This window comes from Pogona vitticeps, chromosome 2 (genome assembly GCF_051106095.1).
Source record: "Pogona vitticeps strain Pit_001003342236 chromosome 2, PviZW2.1, whole genome shotgun sequence".
NCBI lineage: Eukaryota > Metazoa > Chordata > Lepidosauria > Squamata > Agamidae > Pogona > Pogona vitticeps.
The window spans coordinates 79,766,058-79,791,479 of record NC_135784.1 but is presented as its reverse complement, the minus strand read 5'-3'; the positions used below and the strand labels follow the sequence as shown (position 1 = coordinate 79,791,479).

Sequence of the window (25,422 nt, the reverse complement as noted above, 5' to 3'; positions counted from 1 at the left end):
CAATCAATCAATCAATCAATCAATCAAGAAAGAAAGAAAGAAAGAAAGAAAGAAAGAAAGAAAGAAAGAAAGCTGTAGATTAGGATATATAAACATCTAGGCGTATAAAGAGGTGGTGTAATGTAAACAGGCTGCTAGCCAACATAAAGTCAGTGAAACCATCTGAGTCACAAGAGAGCCAAGCCAAGCTGGGTCAAGAAGTTGAAGGGCAGGGGAATAGTGCAGCTGTAAATACAACAGCACAGAGACAACACACAGAAATTGTGGATTTTCCTCCATAGATTTTAACTGACAGATGGCTGGGTGACCATGCAGAATACTTAGTATTTTTCCTTGTGTATGTTCAAGTATGCTAAAAGACTTAAGAAATGTATTTCTACTTTTATAGATTTGCAAAATGTGCTTTTTAGGACTTTTAGTTCTGGTATTTTTGGTTTGAACTAAGATTTAAATTATTGTTTGTAATATTTTAGCTAAAAGCATGTACAGTAATTGAAATATATTTTCTGAATTATTGTTTGTAATATTTTAGCTAAAAGCATATACAGTAAATGAAATATATTTTCTGATTTAAGTATTTGCCTACAACCTAAGTTAAGTCTTTATAAATTTTTAAGCATTGATACCTATAGCTTTGCTCATAATCGTAAGAATGGTATTTATAGGTCACATATTTTTGACTTTAAAAACAGTTACATATTTTCAGTATCTTCTGGATTTTATATATAGAAGAAATATAGGTGAAAAGAGCTTGTACAATTAGACACACTAATTTTGGCTGGACTCATTTCAATATTTACTTCACTATGAGTGAAAGTGATTTATTCTCATCCTGTGAAGAGAGATTAAGCAAATATGGAAGCTACATTATTGATAGCCAGCCAGGAGACCAGATTAGACATGGGGATGAATAAAAAATGAATTGCAAGATTCATCAGAAATTGCTGATTTGTATAATATTCATCACTTTGTATGCGTCAGTTCTGGAGGCCTCAATGAATACAAATGATTGATATTTACCTTTTTATTCATCCCTTCCTTGGGCCCATAGAGCAAGCTAGGCTGTCGGAACAGCTGTTCTGGCAGCCTAGTTTGCTCTCTCTGCCTGTGCACCTGCCAAACAGCTGTTTGTTGGATCCACTCTCTCTGCCCCCACAGCCTGCCCCCACCCCTTTCCACTGCCCCATTGCTTCCCTACGTTGCCCTGCTGCCGCTACTGCACCACCACCGCTGGAACTGAAGCTAGGCGCCAGAACAGAAATTGCTGTTCCATGTTGTTCTGCTGCTCCATGCTGTTCTGCTAACTCTGTTCCTGTTGATTATCTGATTGGTTCACGCAGAGGCAGAGAGAGCAGGCTAGCCTGCCTGAACCTTTCTGACAGACCCTCTTCACGTGCTGATCAGCTGTTCAGTGTGCAGAGTCAGAGAGAGCAGGCTAGCCTGCCAAAATGGCAGTTTCCATTCTGGCAGCCTAGTTTTTATTCTGCCAGAGAAGGAAGAGATAATGGTGGGGGTTGCAGGGCAAGGTACGGAGGCAAAGGGGGGCAGTGGGATGAGTGTGGCAGTGGGCAGGGGACTCAGCCTTTTTAAGACATCCATTCGCTGTTTAAAAAGAAAATCCAACTAACTGATTCATGGGTCGTCAGAAAACCAGGTGCAATTTGTAGGTCATGGATTGTCAATCTTGATGACCCACAAACCACGGCAAACTGTCATTTTGGCAGTTCATCCCTATCTCTAGACAACAGTGCTTAATTAATGTCATGAACCAGACAGGAGCAAGTAAATGACACATACTTTTATATTCAGATGAATTTAGATATGATTGTCATTATTATTTGATCACACTGGTATTCAACCCTTTCAGGGATAAATATTAGCTGGGACCACCACTACCAAAAATGCTGTAGTACTCTGAGCATTTTGTTCAAGTGTCTTTCTTTTCATCTTGAAAATTGACTCATGAGCCACCAGCTCTATATAATGTGTTGGTTTAGTGAGTCTACTCTAGTTGGAACTACTACTAGGATATTGCCCGGGTGGGATTAAAGACCTACATTTCTGAAAGACTCCCAGGCACTTTTTGTTGTATTGAATGGCTTCAATTATTTTTTAAGGTAATAATCATACAAAATTGTCATAGAAAGCACTGTGCCTCTCTGTTGCTCTAACTGAGGAACATCCTGGCACAATACTGGTGCTTCATCTAGAAAAAATAGTACTTTTCCTCACATTGTTAGAATGTGTCTCCTGTTCATTCTGGATGAATATTCTAGAGAACCTGATAAATAGCAAAAGATTGATCATTTCTTGTGAAAAACACTCTTGTGCTCTCGAATCATATTTAGCCAAGAGATGCATTATCCCACAACACCTCCAAAACAGTTGTTTTACTCTTATAATGTTTGCCTTAGTAATTCTAAAGAATGTTAATTCTAAAAGAAGGTGCATGTATCTTAATTATCACTAAATTATCTAAAATGATTCCTTGGTAGAGAACTGTTTTTCAAACTGTGCACTGAAGGAATCTTATAAATATAATTTGAATATACAATGTTTGTATAATCAGTTCAGTACAAAAGTATGCATATTCTAGTTATTTATATACTTATATATGGAATAAAGTAGCTAATAATTGGATAAATGTATCTTTTCTTGTGTCTCTAGTGTGATGAAAACAGCACATTCAATAACCATGCATTGTATCTGGGTCTTCCATGCTGCAAAGAGGATTATAATGGTTGCCCCAACATCCCTTCAAGCCTTATTTTCCAGCGCAGCACCAAAGAGTCTTTTTCAATCTCTACTCAGCTCTCTTCTACCAAACTTACACAGAACGGTATGGTAACTTTCACTTTCAGAGTATAAAAAAGGGGTGCTCCATTCATTGCATTTTAGTAGATATCACGCATATAAAATGCACTGTCCTTGACAGCAGCTTTGGAATGGCTTCATATAGAAAAGAAGCATCTTCCTGGCTGTAGTTGCCTGCAGCATGTCCCATATTGAAAAGACTCTGCTTCTGTGGGTGCTTTGGGATGTCTTAGGAAGCAGCTATGAAATGCGACTGAAGGTAATTTAAAACTAAAAGTGTAAAATCTTTTTCCTGAGATTAGCTTCCCATTGTGAGTTAAAAAACAATCTTGACAAAGCAAATAAATGCAGCATAATTAAATTTAAATCTGATTAAACATTCAAGACAGAATAATTAAAATCTACTTGGTATCTCTGACAATTTGTATGTGTAAACAGTTATCAGTTTTTTAGATATCATTGTCCATTATTTATTTGCCTGATAAACCAGTTCATTTTCTTTAAATTGAACTAATAATTAATAGATGCTGGGAGTTTTGAGGGAGAGTTCACATCTGGCAGTTTAATGAGTAGCACAGTCAAATGGATTATTCTCTGGAATTCCAAGTCTACACATTGATTATATAGAATGTTTTTGTAACAGGCATCAAGGGGGTTGGACTTGATGGCCTTGTAGCCCCTTCCAACTTCACTTTTCTATGATTCTATGACAGTTGCTGGAATTGCAAGTGAATAAAAGCATGCATTCTTCTTTCTGGTCTCTGTGAACATGCACCAATGGACTATTCAAGATCTGCAGAACATCTCAGAACTTTTTAGAGCTGAGCTAAAGCATTTTGGTGGGGGCACTGCGCCCTTTGTTCAGAGTGTAATCTGCCCTTTCCACCTCATTGAGCTCAGTGTCTCTTTTTATCTGCTGTTCGATGCAAACTTCTTTGAATTTTTGTCTCTTTTCTTCATCTCCTCTGAGCAATCCTGCAAGACAATTATCATCTGTAAACATTTGTAAATAACTATTGTTTCTTCCATTTTTTTTTCAAAAAAAGAAAATTTCTTGTCCTATCCCTCTGTCAGCATCTACCTTGTGGCCCTGTGCCACTATTCCCATAACAGTGCACAGTACCATAATCCTTCAAAATTGTGTTTCCTGCTCTGCTAAAATCCATGTACTCAGTGGACACTCCAAGTGCTTACTTTGTCTAGGAGAGACGCACAACATGCAAGCCTCCAAATGCTGCAGGACCTTTACTGCTCAGGAAAGAAAAAATTAAGAGGCCAGACTTTGCAAAATTCTATGGGGCATGGTGATTCTCACCACATACACCTTAATCAGGAATCCACTCCAGTCTATACCAGTTACCCCTAAGAAGCCCATCATGGCCTCTACTTTGACATTGACACCAGCACCAGCTCCTTTGACTGCTTTAGTACTGAAGCTCATGACACCATCTCTCTCATCTCTGGAACCACCACAAAACCAGACTACAGCTACTTCCAACTTAGATGATGAAAGTAAAAAGAAGAAGAGGCATAAGGAAAAGACTCCAGACTTGCCACCTGTCATGGAGGGGTCTCTATCAGCTTTGTTGCCTCTAGCACAGAGGCCATCTCTTATCTAGAGATCTGGTGACTGATCCCTCTCCAGCCCCATCACCAGTACTAATTCTGGAGATAGTTCTTGACCTGTCTTTCTTTAATTTTCGCTGTTCCCCATCATGAGGAGTGACGAATGTCCCTTTCATGTTTATTTTGCAAAAATGATGACAAAATAAAAGTAAACAATAAGAGAACAAAGTAAAATAGAAGCTTACATTTGAAAATTAAAATGTTAGATATGATCATTAATTTATTGCCATCAAATATTTGAAATAGGCAGATTAATTGGTTGGTACTGATGTTTGAAACTGAGAACTTTTCATTCATTGAATTAAAATTATTAAATCAATTGTTTTGAATACAGAAGTTAGCATATGAATTTTCATGGTGAACATCTGGCCACATCTGTTAATGTACAGTTTTTGTTACTTTGAAATTTTGTTCCAGAAGTAGCATTACCTCCATAATAAAATTGGAGGTTGAGGACAGAGTTCAACACATCTGAAAACCACCAGGTGGTTGGAAAGAGCCAGGATCAGATGCCCTAGCACTTCCAACAAAGCTAGCACTGTAAAGAAACACGCACTTAAATAACTTCCAAACGTATCATTAGCAGGATACTGTATAAGCCGTCCCTGAAAAAAAAATAGTCTTAAATCAAAGTGTCTTGTCAGGCTATTGGGATTGGAGTGATTAGTTTTCTACTTCAGCCACTATCTGTATTGGATGTTCACACAGTTAAAAGCTGACAATTTATTATGGTTAATTTAGTCTGAAAAAAATGCTTTTACATGTTTGTATTGGAGCAAACCCAATCTCTGACTTCAAGTGGAAGCTTAATCTGTGAAGATTTCCACATCACTTCCCCCAAACTGTATCTCTTGCAGTTTCCAAAGAAATGGCTGTTGCATTAACCTTGTTGCAGGAAAATCTAGAGCCCCATTTCTAACATCAAGATAAAACTGGATTCACATTCACATTTTAATCAACTTGTTAGTCTTTGAAAGCACTCATAGGACTGTGGGATTCTCAAGGTTATGGTGCATAAAATCTGCGTTTTTCTGTGATTATTTACGCATTTGCATGGCACAGTACTACACTGTACCGCTCATTAAAAAGTCTCACTGGTTAAAATCCTGTTGCTTAGCACAGTAAATTGCACTAGGTTAGGCCCATTGAATCAATGGGGATTTAATGAGTCAACTATTCTGTAAATTCAGTTGATTCAAATGTGACTTCCTTTGAAACTGTGTTCCTCAGTCTGCATTTTTTTTCAAGATGGAGTAAAGGTCCAATAATACAACTGGTCATTCAGGATGTTAGGGTTTGTGAGGGGATCACAGCCAGCACTCTGGATGAGCTGTCTGAGGCTATAACTGCTGGGCCTCTAACAGAATAGCAAATGTCAGGGAGGTAGCTGGGGGAGAGGGCAAGGCAGAGGCCTGAATACAGTAAGAGGACTCAGGGACTTCCTTTAGTGAAATTAAGGGAAAGACAGAGACTTTCGAGGGGGAGGTATGGAGAAAGGCTGTCGAGTCTTTGGATCTCCAGTTCTATACCTTGGCTGAAGTGGAGAGTAACTGGGAAGAGGAACCTCAGGCTGAGCTCCATCCATTGGATAGAGGAAGGGTCAGGAGACGAGGGAGCTCACTGTGCCTCCAGAGTAAACTCAGTGCCCACATCATCCAACTGGAGCAACAATGCCTACTCTGACCCAGCTGTCGCACTAGCAACAAAAATGCCAGCACAAGAGACAAAAGAGACTTCAGGAGGAGCAGAGAAGCAGGCACCAGTAACCCCTACCCAACTCAACTGACTGTCCTTGAAAAGTCTCCAACCAGGGCTTGGACATAACTCTTCCCTCTCACTTTCAGAGACTAGGACTCTCAGGGCACCACATGGTTTAACAGAGGACACTCTTGAAAGGACATTCCATGAGGGGTTCGTGTAGAGAACTCAACCCTTCAGGAAGCTCCTAAAGGGAGTTAAGGACAATGTTCTTGTTTCTGAGAAGTCATTCTCAGTGGCTGCTTTGAGGCTTTGGAATGCATTGCCCTAAGAAGCCAGATTGGCCTCCTCCCTCTTGTCCTTCTAATGTTCAGCAAAGACCTTCCTTTTCAGTCAGCCTTTTAAGTGATAAGTGTCTAAAGAATGCTCTATTTTTAAAATTTAGATATTTAAATGTTTTCAAAATTGTTTTTAATCCTGACCAACATTTAGTTTTTTTAATATATAGTTTTGTATGGCAGTTTTAACTTATTATTGTATGATTTGAACTGTTGGGAGGCACCTTGGTTTCTCCTTGAGGAGAACGGTGGCAAATAAAAAATATTATGTTGGTCCTCCATTGCAATAAAGTGTATACTGAGTCATTTTCACAACCTGGAGCCCATGGAATTATTGTCAGGAGACTTAGCCACTGTTGACAACACCCCAGGGGCTATGGAGCAGTGGCTTGCCTGGGCCTCAGAGAAGCAGGAACTGGTTATTAGGCAGTTAGCCAAGCAACAAAATCGATTGCTAGATTGTGTGCTTTCCACTTGTAATAAAACACAGACAAATCTCTTGCAACACATTGCCTTGTTCTGTGCTCATCTAGGGAGCCCAGTATGTCCATATCAACAAGATGGGGGCTAATGACAATCTGGCAGCATTTTTAATGCATTACTACAGTGGCCGTGTGGCCATAGGAACATAGAGGTTTAATTGTAGCCCACAGCTAACCGGGGCCAGCACAAGAGCTTGATGCTTTGGACACTGCTTATGTTATAATTTACATTAAAGTAAAGCAAGCTTTTTTCAGTACTTTAAACTTGTCTGAGGAGGCTTACAGAGAATTGTACCTCAAAAGTGGGACTTCATACCCAGGTGATCACTCAAAGAATAAAAGCCAATGCAGCCCTGTGGCCAAAACCAGCAGCTTGGAATTACAATGAGATGATGGAGCTGGTTGGTTTGGAACAGTCTGTGTCCATCCTTAACCCCTGCGCCAGGAACTGGTTGAATTGACACCACCCTACCTCTAATGAAGATATGATGAAGTTGCTGGAAGCTTTCCTGATAGCAGAAGACCCAACAACTGGCTCTGCAGGTTTCCCCCCAGGAAAAAGAGAAGACTAGGGAGAAAATGTTTAGCTGACCATGCCTGGGGCTTCCTTAAAAGTGTTTGGTGCATCTGAAAAATGCCAGGTTAGGAAAATCCAGAATCAGATGGGCCTACTGTAGTGTGATTTATTACTCTAAGCAACAGGATTTGGGCCATTCTGTCGAACACAGTCTGTTCTTAGTAAGCATGCATGGGATGACAGTCTGTGTATCTGTGAATGTCTGCTCAAGGTTAAAAATTGCTTCCAGGGTTCTTGTAATTCTTTTTTATGCTCATAATTTCTTACAGTTCGTGCTGTAGTGTTTTCCTTAGCATGCCCATTTTTATTATTATTTTTTTATTTATTGGATTTTTACCCCGCCCCTCTAGACCAAGTCTACTCGGGGCGGCTTACATAGATAAAAACAGAACAATATAAAATTGTTTATTCTTTCAATAATTTACAGTCGACCTGCTTGCTCTCTTGAAATGGAAAGCTTATCCAGATCGTGTAATGGATATCTTAGGAAGACTGAGGCATGTCAGTGGTGAAGAAATTGTCAAGGTACTGACTCCACACTAAGTCACTGTTAACACATCATTATTGTGCTGGTAACTATCTTTGAGGAAGAAAGCCAACACTATTAGTTCCTCTGTCTTCTATCAGTAGGAATCTAGACATTATTGTCCTGAGGACAACTCTAAGTAATACTAGCAGCATGTTGTCAGTTCTTGAGACTAAAGCTAGAACCAGATGACATGGAGGAGTGCTCTTGCATAACTGCACCTTTTCCCAATTTCTTTGGTGGAATCTGCGTATGCAAAATATGTGATAAAAGGGCTGTGATTCTATTGGCATAAGTACACATGTAGAAGGTTATGACCTCTCTAGAAGAGGCCACTTTTCAGTAATTAACAGCTCTCTACTTCTGTCCTGTGGTTTTTCTGACATATTTTATCACATGAAACCCATGGGAGTTATATGATGAATAGAAGAAATAATTGATTAGTGAAAATCACCACTGCCAAGATGATACTTGTGGCAGGGAGAGATTTTTAGTAATTAAAAACTTCCACCTTCCCATCCCCAAGTTTCTGTGGCTTTAATACAATGAAAGGGTTAAATGATACTGTAGTCAGAAAAGCCATGGGATAGAAGTAGGAAGTTTTGAATTACTGAAAACTGCCCTCTTTTGGTGACATTATAACCTTTCTATGAGTATAAGATATGCAACTGCATTTCAGGCAGTGTCATGATACTCCAGGATTCCCCATACTACATCACTGGCTGCAGCTTTCAGTAAAAAAGTAGTATATAGTATGATTTAATGTTAAAGATTTCCTCCAGAGAGGAACACAAGCTTACGTTGAAACTATTCTATAGGGAGTCTTGAAAAAAATCTATGATCTCTTATTCAATTTTTAGAGGGTTTTTTTTTTGGCAGTTTTTAATATTCCTAAGGTATCCCCAGTGTGGTATATTGGATAGAATGATAGACTAAGAATCAAAATACCTGAATTCAGTCCTAGCTTGGCTATGGAAACTCATGCGGGGGGTGCACTGCTAAAACCACACTTTAAATATCTCCTTAAATATGCTTTCTTTCTACTGCTTTATCAAACTGGTCATGTGGTTGAATGAGTATGTGTTATGTTAGCTGCTGTCTAAAAGCTAACTACCTTAAAAATGAATTCAACCCAAACTTGTCTTTGGAGGGAATCCCATGTAAATATCTTTCCTCAAAGGGGTTTACATTATGACTCCCATTGATTCAATTAGGTGACTGCCAAGTTACAGAAAAGAAATTACCTGCACTTGAGAAATGAGATTCTGAGTGATTAACATTTGCTAGTGACTTCTGGTTTTGTATTTATATAAACATTTCACCTTTGAATTAAAACATGTCCTGGAATACTAATCTGAAATAAAGCAAGATAAAGAACTACAGTGGTGCCTCGCAAGACGAGGTTAACGTGTTCAGCAAAAATCGCTGTCAAGCGAAATCGTCATTAAGCGAAACGCGGTTTTCCATAGAAAAGCATTGAAAACCGGATAATCCGTTCCAATGGGAACATATTGTCATCGTAAAGCGAAAATCGCCATGGGAAACATCGTTAAGCAAAACCCGTTTCCCAAGTGAAGACAGCCATCTAACAAAACAGTAACCATTTAAAAACCCGTTTAGCGAAGCAATCCCGAGTTGTCAAAAACATAGTAAATCTAAAAACAGGGACCTAAAATTTAATCGTCTTGTGAGGCAAGGTCCCTAACATCGTAAAGCGAAAATCGCCCATAGGAAACATCGTTAAACGGAGCGCAAGATCGCTCCGAAAACCTCATCGTAAAGCGAATTCGATGTTAAATGAAGCAATCGTCTAGCGAGGCACCACTGTAGTGGTTGTTGTGGGTTTTTCAGGCTCTTTGGCCGTGTTCTGAAGGTTGTTCTTCCTGACATTTTGCCAGCCTCTGTGGCCGGCATCTTCAGAGGACAGGAGTAGGAACTCTGTCCGTGCTCTGTGTTCCTACTCCTGTCCTCTGAAGATGCCGGCCACAGAGGCTGGCAAAATGTCGGGAAGAACAACCTTCAGAACACGGCCAAAGAGCCCGAAAAACCGCAACAACCATCATATTCTGGCCAGGAAAGCCTTCGAGAATACATAAAGAACTAGTTTTCACGTATGTTTGAATAGTTTTCCTCTTCAGTACTAGGGACAGTCTTGAGCATACAGTAGTTCTTTTACATACAGATAAGACTGCAGTCCTATACATCCTAAACAAGAAGTTTAGTCAAGTTATTGAGACTTGTATGCATAAGATTAAGTGGTAAATCATTCATCAGTCTGTTTTGATAGAACTGTAACAGGAAATCACACTTTCTGTTTATTTTCAGTTCTTGCAGGATATTCTGGATACATTATTTGTGATTTTGGATGACAACACAGAAAAATATGGATTACTGGTCTTTCAGTCCCTGGTAAGCACAATACAGTTTTGACAAATCAGCATCGTGTGTTTTCTCTTTATTAATTGTTTTCTATGATCTTTGTGATTGCAGAGCTCCAACTGATTTTATCAACAGATCACACTGAGTACAAGGAGGAGCTGAGCACTAACTAATTTTACTAGCAGGTCACATTGAATGCAAAGAAGAGATATGGTAGTAGCTCTTTCCTGGTGGCCTAAAAAATCAAGTCAAAAATCTCCACTTTCTTGGAGAAATATCTGGAATGTACATTTCTTTTTCTCTAACTTCCCTGTATTCATCTGTATGTCTCAACAGCTGTAACACTGATTTTCATTTATATTAGTTTGTCCAATTACTCCCAACATTTGTTTCTTATTATGCACAGCAGCCATTCTACTCCCAAAACCCTTCATGCATGATAATGATGCCATTGCTAAGTTTTAAATGTTTGACTATTTGGATTATTGAATTGCTATTTTGGATATCCTTTATGAAAATGAATATTTCCTAATGATGTTGTTTTATCATATTATTTAATAGATGGTAATTTGTACCTGTCAAATTCTGAAGGCAAAATAAATCAGAGTTCTGATCATAATGCAAGGATTTATCTGCCCATATGACTCAGTAGGAATGGATGTTGAAAACTAGCTGTACAAAGAAGTTGTATATGGGTGGAATCAGAAAGAAAAAGGCCAGCTGTCAGGGTTCTGCAAGTTAATTTATTTTTTACTGTAACCTCTGACTGCAGCCAGATAAAAAGTAGTGCTCCAGAGTCGCAATTAATGATGTCTTGGGTCCTTTTAAGGAAAAAGTTAGGGTAAAAATATTTTAAATAAATAAAATAAATATGTCTGAAAAAGTGGATATATCCATAGAACCTTACCTAGATACGTAACTGTCTTTAAGGTGCTGCAGCATTTTTTAGTCTTTTGTTTTTGTCTGGATATAAATATTCCTGGCTTTTCATACTGGCCAGGAAACCTATGCCAAATGCCCATAGAAGCCATTTCATCAGGGCTATAGCCTTTCTACCATGTTTTTGAGAGGTCTCCTTACCTAATGTGCCAAGCTGCAACCTGGTCTCATTTGTCCACCTTTATCCAGCAGTGCTGTCTAGATACTTAGTCATGGAAAAACACTTAATTTTAAGATTATATTCTCCAGTGAATGCAGGTGCTTACTGTCCTGCCTCTGTGTTATGATTTTGGAGGTAAGCTTGGTAGTCTTCACCTATTAGAGATGGTTGTAAGTCAAACCTGTTTTCTGATTTAGACTCAGTATTAAAGGAGGGGTATGGTTCCTGTAGAATTTAAAGGCCTTATAAATGAAGCCCCTCTGTCATCTCACTTTTCCCTCACACCTCCCCTCTGTTGCTTGCTTACTGAGTGATTCTCTCTGATCTCTTCTGTCTTTTCACTTCTCCCTCACACCTCCCTTGTCTAGCTTGCCTGCTGAACATTCCTCTCCAACCTTTGCTGTCTTGTCGCCACTCCAGCCACTCCCTGTAGCTTGCCTGTCAGGCAGTCCTTTGTCTTCTCTTGTCAACTTCCAACTCCTTTCTTGCTTGCTAAGCACTCGCTCTGACCTCTGCTGTCCTCTGTCTTCTCCCTACCACCTCCACTGTTTTGCTGTTGTGCTTCCTGATGTAAATTTCCAAGTTTACAATGTCGGTCACAATGGTTGTAAAAATGAGTTTTGAATGCCGGAAGGAGGAGGGATTTGCTAATATTGGAATGGTTGTAAAATAAGTTGATGTAAGCCAGGGGTTCACCGTAAGATGTCAGAGAAATTTACAAATGATGTAAATGGTATATAATATGTAATGCATAATTTCCACTGTCCCTTGCACTATCTTTTTTTTATATGTGCTTTGTGACATGCGTTTCTGTCTCTTTTACAGGTGTTTATCATAAATCTCCTACGTGACAGCAAATATTTTCATTTTCGACCTGTAATGGACACTTACATTCAGAAGCATTTCGCAGGAGCACTGGCATACAAGTAGGTTATCTTTTTTCTTCTCTTTTCCATTATTTTACATGAAACATCACTTTCAATGCAGAAATTCTGACATACCAGTTGCAAAGACAATTCTAATATTACAAACCAGGGTTACTGAATAAATGTTAATAGTACTTACATTTAGTTAAAAAAGCCAAACCCAAAACAGTACTGTTTTGTACTCATGTAAAAGGTGCATTTGGATACTGTTACAATTTATACTCCAGGCTAGCTACCTAAAGTTACAAGTCTATAATTACTGTTTCTCATTTGTAGTCAGTTAAAAAAAAACTTCCTAAATTTAAAGGGTCAGCTCTGAATGGGGTTGCTGAGAACTTAAGTGCCATGTTATTTATTGTGGTATTTGTGTTTCACACAAATAGGTCTTGCACTTGCACAGATTCCTTCACAGGATTTTCCAAAGCTGAGTAGTATTTTGCTGAGAACTTCATCCCTACCAGCCTCACATCTCTTTTTATCAGAAAGACTCTTCTTTTCTCAATTTTTCCACAGCTAACTAGTTTTCCTTTTCTTTATCTACCAAAAAGAATATTTTTATAGTTATTAGTCTTTATTTCTTGTAGTCCTCAAGTTATGTAAATACAGTTACTAATATGTAGTTACACGTGTATATAGTTGGGTCAACAGATATATAACCATTACTTTTCATTTTTATATTCCTTTTTGAATAGCTCAGTGAGTTAGGCATCAAACTGTGGTCTTAAGTCATGCCTCTTTATATGAAGATCTCTGCGTGGCCACATAGGTGCCATGTGTTCCCTCCCCCCACCTCCTGGACGGCTGTCCCACTCACAAGCCTCCACATGGCACCTGGGTCGTCCTCTGTCACCAGCTGTCCAGTCCAGGAAGGAACTGAGGCTTTCTTTCCCTGTCTTCTCTGACAGCTGACTAAATGGCTGATGGGAGATTTCCCATCCTGCCCCCTTGTCTGAGTGGTTGCTCCTACAGGAGGTGGGGAAGGGAAACTCGAGCTCCTTCCTGAACTAGGTGGCCAGCGACAGAGGAAGACCTGGGCAGTGCGCAGAGGCCTGTGAATCGGGGAATCGTCCAGGAGGTGGGGGAGGGAATGTGCAACCCCTGTGGTGCTGCTCAGAGATCTTAATACAAAGAGGCATGAATTAAGTTGTGCCCATCTCTACTGTGGAGCCAGAGCTTAGGAGTTTGATTCTCCGCTGTGTGTCGCAGAAAAGCCAGACTGTGTAGCTTCAAACAATTTATTTATTTATTTATTTATTTATTTACAATATTTTTAGCCGCACCATTGCCAGTGGCTTCTGGGCGGCGTACAACACTAAAACCTAAAAACATTAAAAACATTTTAAGAAACAGTATAAAATACCATATATTAAAATATTTCTTAAAACATTAAAATTAATTAATTAAAATGCTGGGTGAACAGAAAGGTCTTTGCCTGGCGCCGAAAGGCCAAGAGTGTCGGAGCCAGGCGGATCTCTCTAGGGAGGGTGTTCCAAAGTTGGGGGGCAACAACCGAGAAGGCCCTATTCCGACATGCCATCCCTTTCACCTCTTTCAGGGATGGCACCTTCAGAAGGGCCTCCTGGCCTGATCTTAGAGGACGGGCAGGCACATATGGAAGAAGGCGGTCCTTTAGGTAACCAGGTCCTAAGCCGTTTAGGGCTTTATATGTCAAAGTAAGCACTTTGAATTGGGCCCGAGCAGCAACCGGCAGCCAGTGTAAATTTTTCAGAACCGGCGTGATATGAGTCCGTGCGGCGGCACCACTTACCAGCCGCGCAGCCCGGTTCTGTGCCAGTTGCAGTCGTCGGACCGTCTTCAAAGGCAGCCCCACGTATAGCGCATTGCAGTAATCCAGTCTGGTTGTTACTAGTGCATGAGTGACTGCTGCCAGGTTCTGCTCATCCAGGTAAGGGCGAAGTTGATATATTCTCCGCAGCTGTAAGAAGGCACCCCTGGATACCGAGTCCACCTGGGCTTCCAAGGTCAGACTGGGGTCAAGGAGCACCCCCAAGCTGCGGACCCTATCCTTTAGGGGGAGTGTGATCCCGTCTAAGGTAGGGAGATGGCCCTTTAACCTATCTGGCGGGGCACCTACCAGCAGCACTTCAAACTTGTCTGGATTGAGCCTCAGTTTATTGACCCTCATCCAGACCATTATCGAGTTCAGGCACGAGTTCAGAACGGTGACTGCCACACCTGGATTGGTAGAAAATGAGAGGTAGAGCTGGGTGTCGTCAGCATATTGCTGACTCCTCAGCCCAAACCTCCTAACGACCTCCCCAGCGGTTTCATGTAGATATTGAACAGCATGGGGGACAGTATAGAGCCCTGAGGAACCCCATGACGCAACCGCCATGGGTCAGAGCTACTGTCCCCCAGCACCACCTTCTGGACTCGATCAGCCAGGTAGGAACGGAACCACTGTAAAACAGTGCCTCCAATTCCCATCCCAGCCAGTCTGTCCAGAAGGACACCATGGTCGATGGTGTCGAAAGCCGCTGAGAGGTCCAGGAGAATCAACAGGGATGCATTACCCCTGTCTTTCTCCCGGCAAAGGTCGTCATTCAGGGCGACCAAGGCAGTCTCCGTCCCATAACCCGGCCTGAAACCCGATTGAAATGGATCTAGATAATCCGTTTCATCTAGGAGAGCCTGGAGCTGCTCAGCCACCACACGTTCCAACACCTTGCCCAGAAAAGGGAGGTTTGCTATTGGACGATAATTGTTCACTAGACCTGGATCCAGATTAGGTTTTTTTAGGAGTGGGCGAATCACTGCCTCCTTTAATGGGGCAGGAACCACTCCCTCTCTTAACGAGGAGTTGATGACCTCCAGGATCCAGGTGCAAACTCCCCTGGCAGATTTCTTTATTAGCCATGATGGGCAAGGGTCGAGTTGTGTAGTGGTGGCACGAACCAATCCAAGCACCCTGTCCACATCCTCAGGTCGCAACAACTGAAACTCGTCCAATAATTTGCACATCTATAGCTTGTGCCCTGTGAAGAAGGGAACAGGAAATCACTCCTGAGTACTCTATATTTAGATCACGTTGGAAAGGTGACCATAAGCCAGATTTGATGATAGGTAATTGTCATTATGTAATAGTCATATATAAATATCAGGGGTGTGCATTTTAGATTCTTCAGCGTGGCCTCTGTGAATGCACACAAAAGGGTTAAATCAGCACCTGCGCTGGACCTCTCGGAATCTTCTCGAGCTTTGAATAGAAAAGTAACAAGTTAGATTGCCCCTAACGCGCAAGCTCCGCCTGCCAAAGCCTCAGTTCCATTTTTCCACCGAGCGAATTGGAACCTCTCGCATCGAGCTTGCTATTTTTTCTGCTTTTTGACTGGATTTTTCACGAATTTTGAACTTGGATCTAACTGAGTACTCTAAATTCTGATGCCCCAACACGGACTGCTTTTTTGGATTTCGCCTATTGCTTCTCCCGACTAACTTGCTTGCCTTGGACTTTCCCGCTCTTTTTGCCTTGCAGCGCAAAGATTTAAAGTAAAACAATTCTATTCTTCACTAGCTTATGTCCCCCTCAGGACTCTTCAGTTGTTGCGTTGTCTGCTCAAGAAAACTCCCTTTTCACGATGGACATGATCGCTGCCTTTTTTGCTTAGGAGAAGCTCACTTGACCCAGTCCTGTAAACATTGTAAGAAGTTTACTAAGGCAGCTTTAAAAGCAAGACAACAGAGACTCAAGTACCATCTTTGGGATTCCACACTGTCATCTTCAAAACCATTAGAGATGGAAATTTCTTCACCCTCTGCCACCCCTCGTTCAGACAGCAATGTCTCACCTCAACCCTCTATGAGTAAGGCTTCAGACAAACCGTCCAAAAAGGCTGTCCCTGTGAAGAACTCTTCTTCGACATTGAAAGCTGCTACAGCCACTTCCTCCAAACCTGCAAAGCAAGCAAAAGCAAAGGCTTCAGCTAAGGCAAAGGAACATCATACTCAGTGTGGCGTCCACCCTCGTGCCACTTTTGCTTGACCTTCAAGCCTCAGAGCCCACAAAAGCAAACACTCTCTTCCCTCACATTTGCTGCCACCAGGTGATCTATAAATCACCATTTACTTCAAAAAGATTCAGGTCCACACTTCAAGTTCTTTTAGATAAAACTTTAGCTTATTGATTACATAGATTCATAAATATCTTCAGTAGCTAATCACATCTAAATTTCCCAAACTACACATTCTATTACACATCCTGACTCTACTCTCACTGACTCTATCTCCCCTAATCTGACTTCTGACTCCACCTCTTATAGCATCTCTCTTGGCTCTGCCTCTCAGCAACATGAATATTCATTAACCATTACATAATACATCAAGAACCATAGATCTAATAAATGGAGAATGCTACACTCAGTTACCTCCAATTTCTGCCTCATTGCCTTCCCCTATTCTGGAGGACTCTTCTAGAGATAGAGAATCTTTGTCGGAGGCAGCCACATCGCTCCCTCCTCGACAAACTGAGCCAATTCCTTCTGGAGGCATCTCTTCCCCGACACCAAGCCAGCTTGCAAGTGCCACCACAGCCCTGTGTCAACCAGGCGGGCATCTTTGGCTCCATCGGTATCGTCGGCCACTTCAAGACTGAGATCTCCCCATCGAAAGCAAACCACTAAGGCTAAGCACTATTCTCCGTCTCGACGTTGATCGACACATAGGGAAGTAGTAGTACTCCCTCGATCCTCTCGACATCGACGCCGAGACCGGTCGGATGACCCTGAGGATTATGAGCCCAGACGGAAAAAACATCGCCATCGAAGTAGAAGAGATTACTCTTCTTTGGATGCTTCCTCGACGTTGACCAATCAACGTCAGCACAGGAAAGGGGTTATATATGTCTACGCCTCCTCTTCTTCTTCCACATCGACATCTCCTTGACGGCATTGACACCGAAAACGGGTTGACGCCAAGGCACCACCGACGAAAAACACCACTAGCTCTCTGCCTGTTACTTTGGCATCGATGGGAATTCACTCTTCTCAACAAACCGAATCTTCGTTACACGACGTCGACAGGAGATCACTTAAGAGGACCCATCACATGTCCCCTTCAGACCCAGAGGGATGTTTTCAGCTGATTCTTCGGAGTCTGATCGCGAAGTCCCCCGTCAACAGTGGCAGGATGACCTGCCAGAAGGGGAACTGATGGAGTCTGATACTGCAGACAACCATGCTTCGTCTCCTTCAGAAGATGTCCAGACTAGCCAAAACACTTAAGCTGGAGGTTGATCAACCTGCACCACCTGCTGAGGATTTTATTTTTGGGGATATAAATCAGGAAAGGTCCCCATCACTTAGCCTCACATTTATTCCAGCAATCTTGGACATCATCAAAGACTATTGGGCACAGCCTTCTACATCTGCCCCCATATCTAGACACACAGAAAACCTATATCGGACACATGGGAATGAGACCAATTTTCTACTTAAACATCCTATTCCTAACTCCCTCATAGTAGAGACCAGCTGTTCTAAACCAACAGGAAAATCACATGTCACACCAACAAACAGAGAAGGCAAGAAATTAGAGGTTCTAGGGAGGAAGATCTACTCTCTGATTTCTTTCCTTTTAAGAGTCACCAATTACCAGACTGCACTAGGAGCTTATCAGAAGCAGTTGTGGCTCAAGATACTGGAAGCTCTAAAAATGACCCCTGAAGATGTTCGTCAGGGTTTCCTAAACACTTACGATGAAGCTCAGACAGTGTCTAAGCACCAAAGACTATTGACCAGACATGCAGCAGAAGCTGCCACCAGGGTTCTTATGTCAGCAGTTACTTTGTGCAGGCATGCTTGGTTGCGAGTTGCTAATATTGTGGATGATGTTAAGACAAGGGTAGAGAACCTACCTTTCGACTCTAAGGGCCTCTTCAACGAAAAAAACAGATGGTCACCTTGAAGGGCTGCATAAGGCAAAGAAAACAGCAAAATCTTATTCCATTTAACCTCAGACTAGATACAACAGATATCAGTGGCGCAAGCCATACACCCAATATTCTCAACCTGTTCAACAATACAAACCCTTGAAGAACTTACCTCAACATAGGTCTTCACAGGCATCTTCTTCAGCCTCCAACTATCGTCCTCAATCATCCCAGCGTAGGCAGTCTTACAAGCCTCCTACCAAAAAATCCAAACAGCATCTTTGACTCAATCACCAGACCATTCAGAAAGCATTTCACGACAAAACTGCAGCCTTATCTTCCAAATTGGACAACAATCACAAAAGACTCGTGAGTCTTAAAAATTATACAATTCAGTTACCAGCTGGAATTTATAGAATATCCTCCTCCAGGGCAGGTAAAACATACATCATTCGATCCTGCTCTAGAAGAAGAAGTTCTGTCTCTCCTAAAGAAAAAAGCTATTCAAAAAGTCCCCACAAAAGACATCAGAAACGGGTTTTACTCCTGATACTTCGCCGTTCCCAAGAAAGGAGGAGAAATCAGACCAATTTTAGATCTAAGAACTTTAAACACTTACCTCCATCCAAGATGCTTCTGAATGGTGATTCTGGGCTCCATAATCTACCTGTTAAAAAAAACAGTTGGTTTGTAGCAATAGACTTAAAGGATGCATACTTTCACATGACTATACATCCCAAACACCGAAGATACCTCCGGTTCATATTTCAGGACAAAATTTACCAGTTTCTGACCCTCCCATTCGGGCTTTCAACAGTGCCAAGGACATTTACCAAGTGCATGGCGCCTGTGGCTGCTTACCTGCGGCAACAGAGAATCCAAGTCTATCCCTACATAGATGATTGGTTGGTAGTATCTCCATCAAGGCATCAGGCTCTGAAAGACACAAAATTCATACTCCATGTCCTCAAAAACCTCGGGCTGTCAATCAACTTGAAAAAAAATCACATCTCACTCTAGCACAAGTAGTGGATTACATAGGGGCTCGATTAGACACCACCAAGGGTCGGATTTTCTTGCCTCCAGAAAGATTAAGAAAATAAAGAAGGCCATAAGAAAATTCCGACCAAGGTTGTCCATTTCTGCAAAACATGCTCAGCACCTCTTGGGTCTTATGGCATCTACAACCCCAGCGCTAGCACATGCCCGTCTAAAGATGAGATCCCTTCTGTGCTGGTTTCTGACCGTATTCAACCCTATGAAGGATCATCAAAGAAAGCGCCTTCGTGTAACACCAGAGTTGGCTCAACAGCTTCAGTGGTGGAGTTTCTACCCTCATCTTCTGGTGGGACGCCCCTTCCAACCTCTTCAACTCACCGTTCAAGTAACGATGGATGCAAGTCCGACAGGTTGGGGAGCACATTGTGGGCAACATTGTTTACATGCTCTATGGTCCCCTCAAGAGAGAGATCTCCACATCAATCATCTGGAGATAATTGCAGTCCTAAAAGCGTTCAAGGCCTTTCTTCCATTGGTACAGGGTCGTGGTGTGCAAGTGGTTACGGACAACACCACAGCCATGCATTATATAAACAAACAAGGGGGGACCCGCTCAGGATCTCTTCTTTATCTGACTGTACAGCTATGGGAATGGTGCTACCAGCAGAACATTTTTCCGGTGGCAGTACACCTCTCCACGTCAGACAATGTGCTGGCAGACGAACTGAGCAGGATGACAGGCCAGACCCACGAGTGGGAGTTCAACGACAGAGTCTTCACATCCCTATGTCACCAGTGGGGAATGCCCACGATTGACATGTTTGCCACTCAGCAGAACAAGAAATGCAACCTGTACGCCTCGAGAGTCGGTTACAGAGAGAACTCCCTCAGGGATGCATTCATGATACCATGGACCTTCAAGTTGGTGTACATGTTTCCACCGATCCCTCTAGTGCAAAGAACCCTGATAAGAGCACGTCAGATGAAGACCGAGGTGGTTCTCATTGCCCCCTACTGGCCCCGTCAAGCTTGGTTTACCACTCTTCTGATGATGGCTTACGACTTCATGAGGCTTCCTCTCCTCCCAGACCTCTTGACCAGAGACTCGGGCAAGCTCTACCATCCAGATGTGAAGACCATGCACCTGATGACGTGGAGAATATCCCCGAGATAAAGGAGATTCTAGACAAAGCCAGGAAGCCTTCCACCTCCCTCTTGTACAGCTACAAGTGGAACAGCTTTTTGAAGTTCTCCAAGGATAGAAATCTTGCACCTATACTGGTTTCTTTGTCTACTCTGCTTCAGTACCTGAGGTATTTGTTTGACCTTAACCTGACTATTTCTACCATAAAGGTATACATTGCTGCAATTGAGTTCTTCCAGCCTTGAGGGTCAAGTTCATCAAAACTTTTTTCTCATCCTACTTTAAAGTCCTTCCTCAAAGGGCTTACTAATATGCGGCCACCGATTAAGCCGCCACTGCCTCAGTGGTCTCTTCAGTTGGTTCTGCATGCCCTCATGCATCCACCTTTCGAGCCTATGGCCACATCTGACTTCCGTCTGTTATCCTTTAAAACTCTATTTTTTGTGGCTATTACATCAGCCAGAAGAGCAAGTGAGCTTGCTGCCCTGAGGTCAGATCAGCCATTTTTACAGTTTTTAAAGACAGTTTTTTACATCCTGATACCTCATTTCTACTCAAAGTAGTTATAGACTTCCATCTTAACCAGCCTTTGATGCTACCTACTCTTTTTTCTGATCCTGTGACTGATACAGAGCGCATGCTCCACACCTTGGACGTGAGAAGGGCTCTAGCCTTTTATGTTTCCCGAACTAAAGACTTCCGATTATCCAACAGACTTTTCTAATGCTTCTATGGTCAAAAGAAGGGATTGCCTGCATCTTCATCAATGCTCTCCAGATGGCTTGTCTCCACTATCTCTTTGGCTTATGACTTGCAACATAAAACGCCACCTGAAGGCCTTTGGGCTCACTCGACCAGGGCCGTGGCTTCCTCTACTGCCCTCCTACGTGGTATTGATGTGCCTGACATCTGCAGGGCTGCCACTTGGTCTAACGTCTCCACCTTCATCACTCACTATAGACTAGACCGGAGGGCTAAGAGAGAGATAAGTTTCGGGAGAGCGGTGTTGAAATCTGTATTTCAGTGACGGCCCTCCTTCTGGTAAGCGAGTGTGCTAGTCAACCCTTTTGTGTGCATTCACAGAGGCCACGCTGAAGAAAGTCAGGTTACTTACCTGTAACCATGGTTCTTCAAGAGGACCTCTGTGAATTCACACAATCCACCCCGGCCTCCCCACTATCCGTCACTGACTAAGTCTAGCACATGCTCAGGCTCTTGTGGTGGATAAATGGAACTGAAGCTTTGGCGGGCGTTAGGGGCAATCTGACTTGTTACTTTTCTATTCAAAGCTCGAGAAGATTCTGAGCGGTCCAGCGCAGGTGCTCATTTAACCCTTTTGTGTGAATTCACAGAGGTCCACTTGAAGAACCATGGTTACAGGTAAGTAACCTGACCTTTTTTTTTTTTTACCACAAATCGCATAGTTCCCTTTTTTGAGACTCACACTTGCAGGACCCAGACCTTAGGGATGCCTAAATTATGCTCACCTGGCAAGCTTCATGCCTATGATAAGCCTAATCTCCTCTTTGAAAAAGAAGCTTTCCTGCAACCACTAGGGCAAAGTGATATACTGATGAAAAGGGAATGGTTTTTTGATGGGCTGTTCCCAGGCTGTATTGTAACATTAACAGATTACCCTTCTATCGAACACTAAATTGGCCTCCTCCAATCTGTCCTTTTCACTGGCAGGCAAAGTCCCTTCTCTTCAGGCAGAGAAAGGAGCTTTTAACTGGGGATGCTGCACTTTCCCACCTCTTTTTCAAATATGTTCTTAAAATATATTTAAGTTAGCATTAATATTTTAAAGTTAGCATTAATATTATTAAGTCATAATTTGTATTTTGATAGCGTAACTGGTGTGTATGGCTTTTTATTTAGTAATAAATTTTTTCAAAAATTTATTTATTTGTTTATTTGTTTATTTGTTTATTTATTTATTTATTTATTTATTTATTTATTTATTTATTTATTTATTTATTTATTTATTTATTTAATATCCCGCCTATCTGGTCAGGTGAGGACCACTCTAGGCGGCTAAAAATCATTTCACTATTTGCCTTGGGTCCCTGCATTGAAAGAAAGATGGGTTATAAATGAATTAAAGGAATGGGGTGTGTGTCTGTTTTATGCAGAGAACTCATCCGCTGTTTGAAGTGGTATATGGATCGATCAGCTGAACTTGTACGACAGGACCATATTCAAGAGGCAATGAGGGTATGTATTTTGTGTAAATATCTGTTTCATTTAACAACCCTTCCTATAGTAAGCTGTCTGTTGGGAATCCTATCCTGAATGGATTCTCGTGATTTAATCTCCAGAAAGATATATCTTGGACTCTCCAAATGATCATCTTCAACTAAAACTTTGACTTTGAGCAAACGTCTTCTTAGTAGTCTCTGTGATTCATGCTTATGGGTTACTTCTGTGCCTGTGTGTATATGTCAAACTTCTCTGGGAGGCACTTTATCTATTTCCCCTTACAAGCCAATTTAAGGGCAGACCTACTGGGCAAATCGCAGAAGCCTATACTGGTTTATACCTGACAGAATTTTTCTAAATTCATCATAGCTGACATTATCCCAGTAAAGGGTTAATTGTAGAATGAAAATAGACAATCATTGACAAGCATTCCAAAATTCATCTGAGTACTGTATCTTAAGTATAAGTATTTTATTTGTTGCAATCATTCAAGACAAATCCAAATCTTGAATTTTTGCAAGATTTAGTTGTACTTAGCTTCTAGGTTTAACAAGCATAACAGTATTTTAGAGTTGTTATAACTTCCAAACATCTTAACATCTTAAATGTAGGTACATTACTTAAAATTCATTGTTGCGACTTATGTGGAGATGCAGGTGTCAAAACTTGAGTTCTATGCAAGACTTAACCTATAATAGTAATAATAATAATAACCTTGGAACTGCGGAGCTGGAAGGAACCCTATGGATCATCAAGTCCAGCCCTTGTCAAAGAGGCACAGTGGGGAATTGAACTCCCAACCTCTGATTTTACAGCCAGAGACCTAAACCACTGAGCTATCCAGCGGTTCTTAAAATTGCAAAATTGCAAAAATTGCATCTTTTAAAAGTAAAGACTTAAAAGTAAAAGAGGACAAGTTGAATATTTCAAATGCAGTTGAAGGCAAGAACTACATCTCTTAAAATATTAAAGTCATTAAGAATAAAAATAAAGTAAAAAAGTATTATTTAGTTCTAAGCATATTAAGACAAATAGAAAAATATTTCTGAACAGAGCTCACCCATGCTTATTTCCTCAGTCATTGTTTACTATCTGGAGCTGCTTACTTATCTATTTCCTTGGACAGATTTCTCTTGCAGCTGCCACTTCCTCTGATTCCTCTGGTTGTAGTATGAAAAATCATGATCTATTTATATTCTGTTTTGTTTACCTATTGTACAATAAATAGATACCCTTCCACTACTAAACAGCAGTTGTTTATTTTCCTTGTTCGCAGTGTCCGTGGCTGCCAACAAGCAGAGATACATAAACAACATATGTCATACGCCTGTCCAAAGGCAGCTATTTGCCTGTATTTATACCAGATGTCAGAGTTTACTATTTTCATATTTCTTGTGTATAAATAGCAAAATGAAACAGGAGATTATATAAAAAAAGTTATGATTGCAATGACCTTGCTTGCCAGGCTGGGTTGTAGTAAACAGTGTTTTCATGCCATAGATTTAAAAGTACGATACTTTGGGCACAGTTTTTTTGGGGGGAATTTTCTATACTTCCCGTAATTGTTCTAACACTCTTAAGCCCTGACATATAGCTTTAGGACTTTCTAAAAACCAAGGAACTCGATTTGGTGGACCAAGTACCTGAAGAACTATGGATGGAGGCTTGTAAAATTGTACAGGCGGCAGCAACGAAAACCATCCCAAAGAAAAGAAAATGCAAGAAAGCAAAGTGGCTGTTCAAGAAGGCCTTACAAATAGCAGAGAAGAGAAGGGAAACAAAATGCATGGGAGATAGGGAAAGTTACAGAAAATTGAATGCAGAATTCTGTCATCAGACTGGTTGTTGTGGGTTTTTCGGGCTCTTTGGGTGTGTTCTGAAGGTTGTTCTTCCTAACATTTCGCCAATCTCTGTGGCCGGCATCTTCAGAGTGCTGTCCTCTGAAGATGACAGCCACAGAAACTGGTGAAATGTTAGGAAGAACAACCTTCAGAACACAGCCAAAGAGCCCAAAAAACCCACAGCAACCATTAGATCCTGGCCGTGAAAGCCTTCGTGAATACATTCAACTTAGACTCTTCCTATAATTTGCCAAATGGTGACAGGAATCCTTGCTTCTTACTTGCACTTGAATTAAATCTGATTTTTTCTTTTTGTGGTCAGGGAAAACTAAGTTAGACTTTATTGAAATAAATGTGTATAATATTTCTGAAAATGAAGAATGTGACTTACTTTGGCCAACAAACTCTTTTGAAACTTAATTTAGCTATTTTTTCCCTTCGTTACTTGATGCCTCTCCTACTGCTTAAGGCCTTAGAATATCTATTCAAGTTTATTGTTCAGTCCCGGATTCTTTACTCAAGAGCCACTTGTGGAATGGAGGAAGAACAGTTCAGAACCAGCATTCAGGAGCTTTTCCAGTCTATCAGATTTGTTCTCAGCTTGGACAGCAGGAGTTCAGAGACTCTCATCTTTACACAGGTTAGAAATATTCAATATTCCAGTTAAACCCAGCATACTGAAGAGGCAAATAATTGTGTACATGTTAGTGTGACTGTTGGGCATGGTTATGCATGAATTATCCACTTTGCTAATTATACTAAAGCATTTATTTATACATCATAGAGAGTTGTAACCCTACATAATAGCCAACCCCCACCCAAGAGCATATTGTACTGTTTGTTGAAATAACTTTTTCTTGCATTCCTTTCAACTGGGCATGAAGAAA

At 41.2% G+C, this 25,422-nt stretch overlaps 2 protein-coding genes across 28 annotated transcripts in view; one reads left to right on the top strand and one right to left on the bottom strand.

The window, feature by feature from the left end:
* The window catches only part of DOCK3 (dedicator of cytokinesis 3), a 291,232-nt gene that overhangs the window by 153,069 nt on the left and 112,741 nt on the right, over positions 1–25,422 (top strand). For all 25 annotated transcript variants that reach the window (XM_078385476.1, XM_078385471.1, XM_078385469.1 and 22 more), the window contains 6 exons: positions 2,668–2,839; positions 7,963–8,060; positions 10,387–10,470; positions 12,365–12,465; positions 22,628–22,709; positions 25,005–25,175. In XM_078385476.1, the coding sequence (XP_078241602.1) occupies positions 2,668–2,839; positions 7,963–8,060; positions 10,387–10,470; positions 12,365–12,465; positions 22,628–22,709; positions 25,005–25,175 (708 nt within the window). The remainder of the gene's footprint in view (positions 1–2,667; positions 2,840–7,962; positions 8,061–10,386; positions 10,471–12,364; positions 12,466–22,627; positions 22,710–25,004; positions 25,176–25,422) is intronic.
* LOC140704410 (uncharacterized) lies at positions 13,637–25,010 on the bottom strand. Of its 3 annotated transcripts, XM_078385481.1 has the most exons (7): positions 23,755–25,010; positions 19,214–19,288; positions 18,972–19,019; positions 18,525–18,608; positions 18,338–18,391; positions 16,275–16,379; positions 13,702–15,682 (listed from the first exon to the last, which is right to left on the bottom strand). In XM_078385481.1, the coding sequence occupies exon 7, from the start codon at positions 14,819–14,821 to the stop codon at positions 13,862–13,864; it is 960 nt and encodes a 319-aa protein (XP_078241607.1). In that variant the 5' UTR covers positions 14,822–15,682; positions 16,275–16,379; positions 18,338–18,391; positions 18,525–18,608; positions 18,972–19,019; positions 19,214–19,288; positions 23,755–25,010; the 3' UTR covers positions 13,702–13,861. The 3 variants fall into 3 exon arrangements, with proteins under 3 accessions (XP_078241606.1, XP_078241608.1, XP_078241607.1); XM_078385480.1 differs by having other exon boundaries at positions 13,637–16,379; XM_078385482.1 differs by having other exon boundaries at positions 13,637–16,379; positions 23,801–25,010.

What these genes read in the sequence shown, in the direction of transcription:
- LOC140704410 (XM_078385480.1), bottom strand. Translation starts at nt 14,821, where the DNA reads ATGGCGGTTGCGTCATGGGGTTCCTCAGGGCTCTATACTGTCCCCCAT.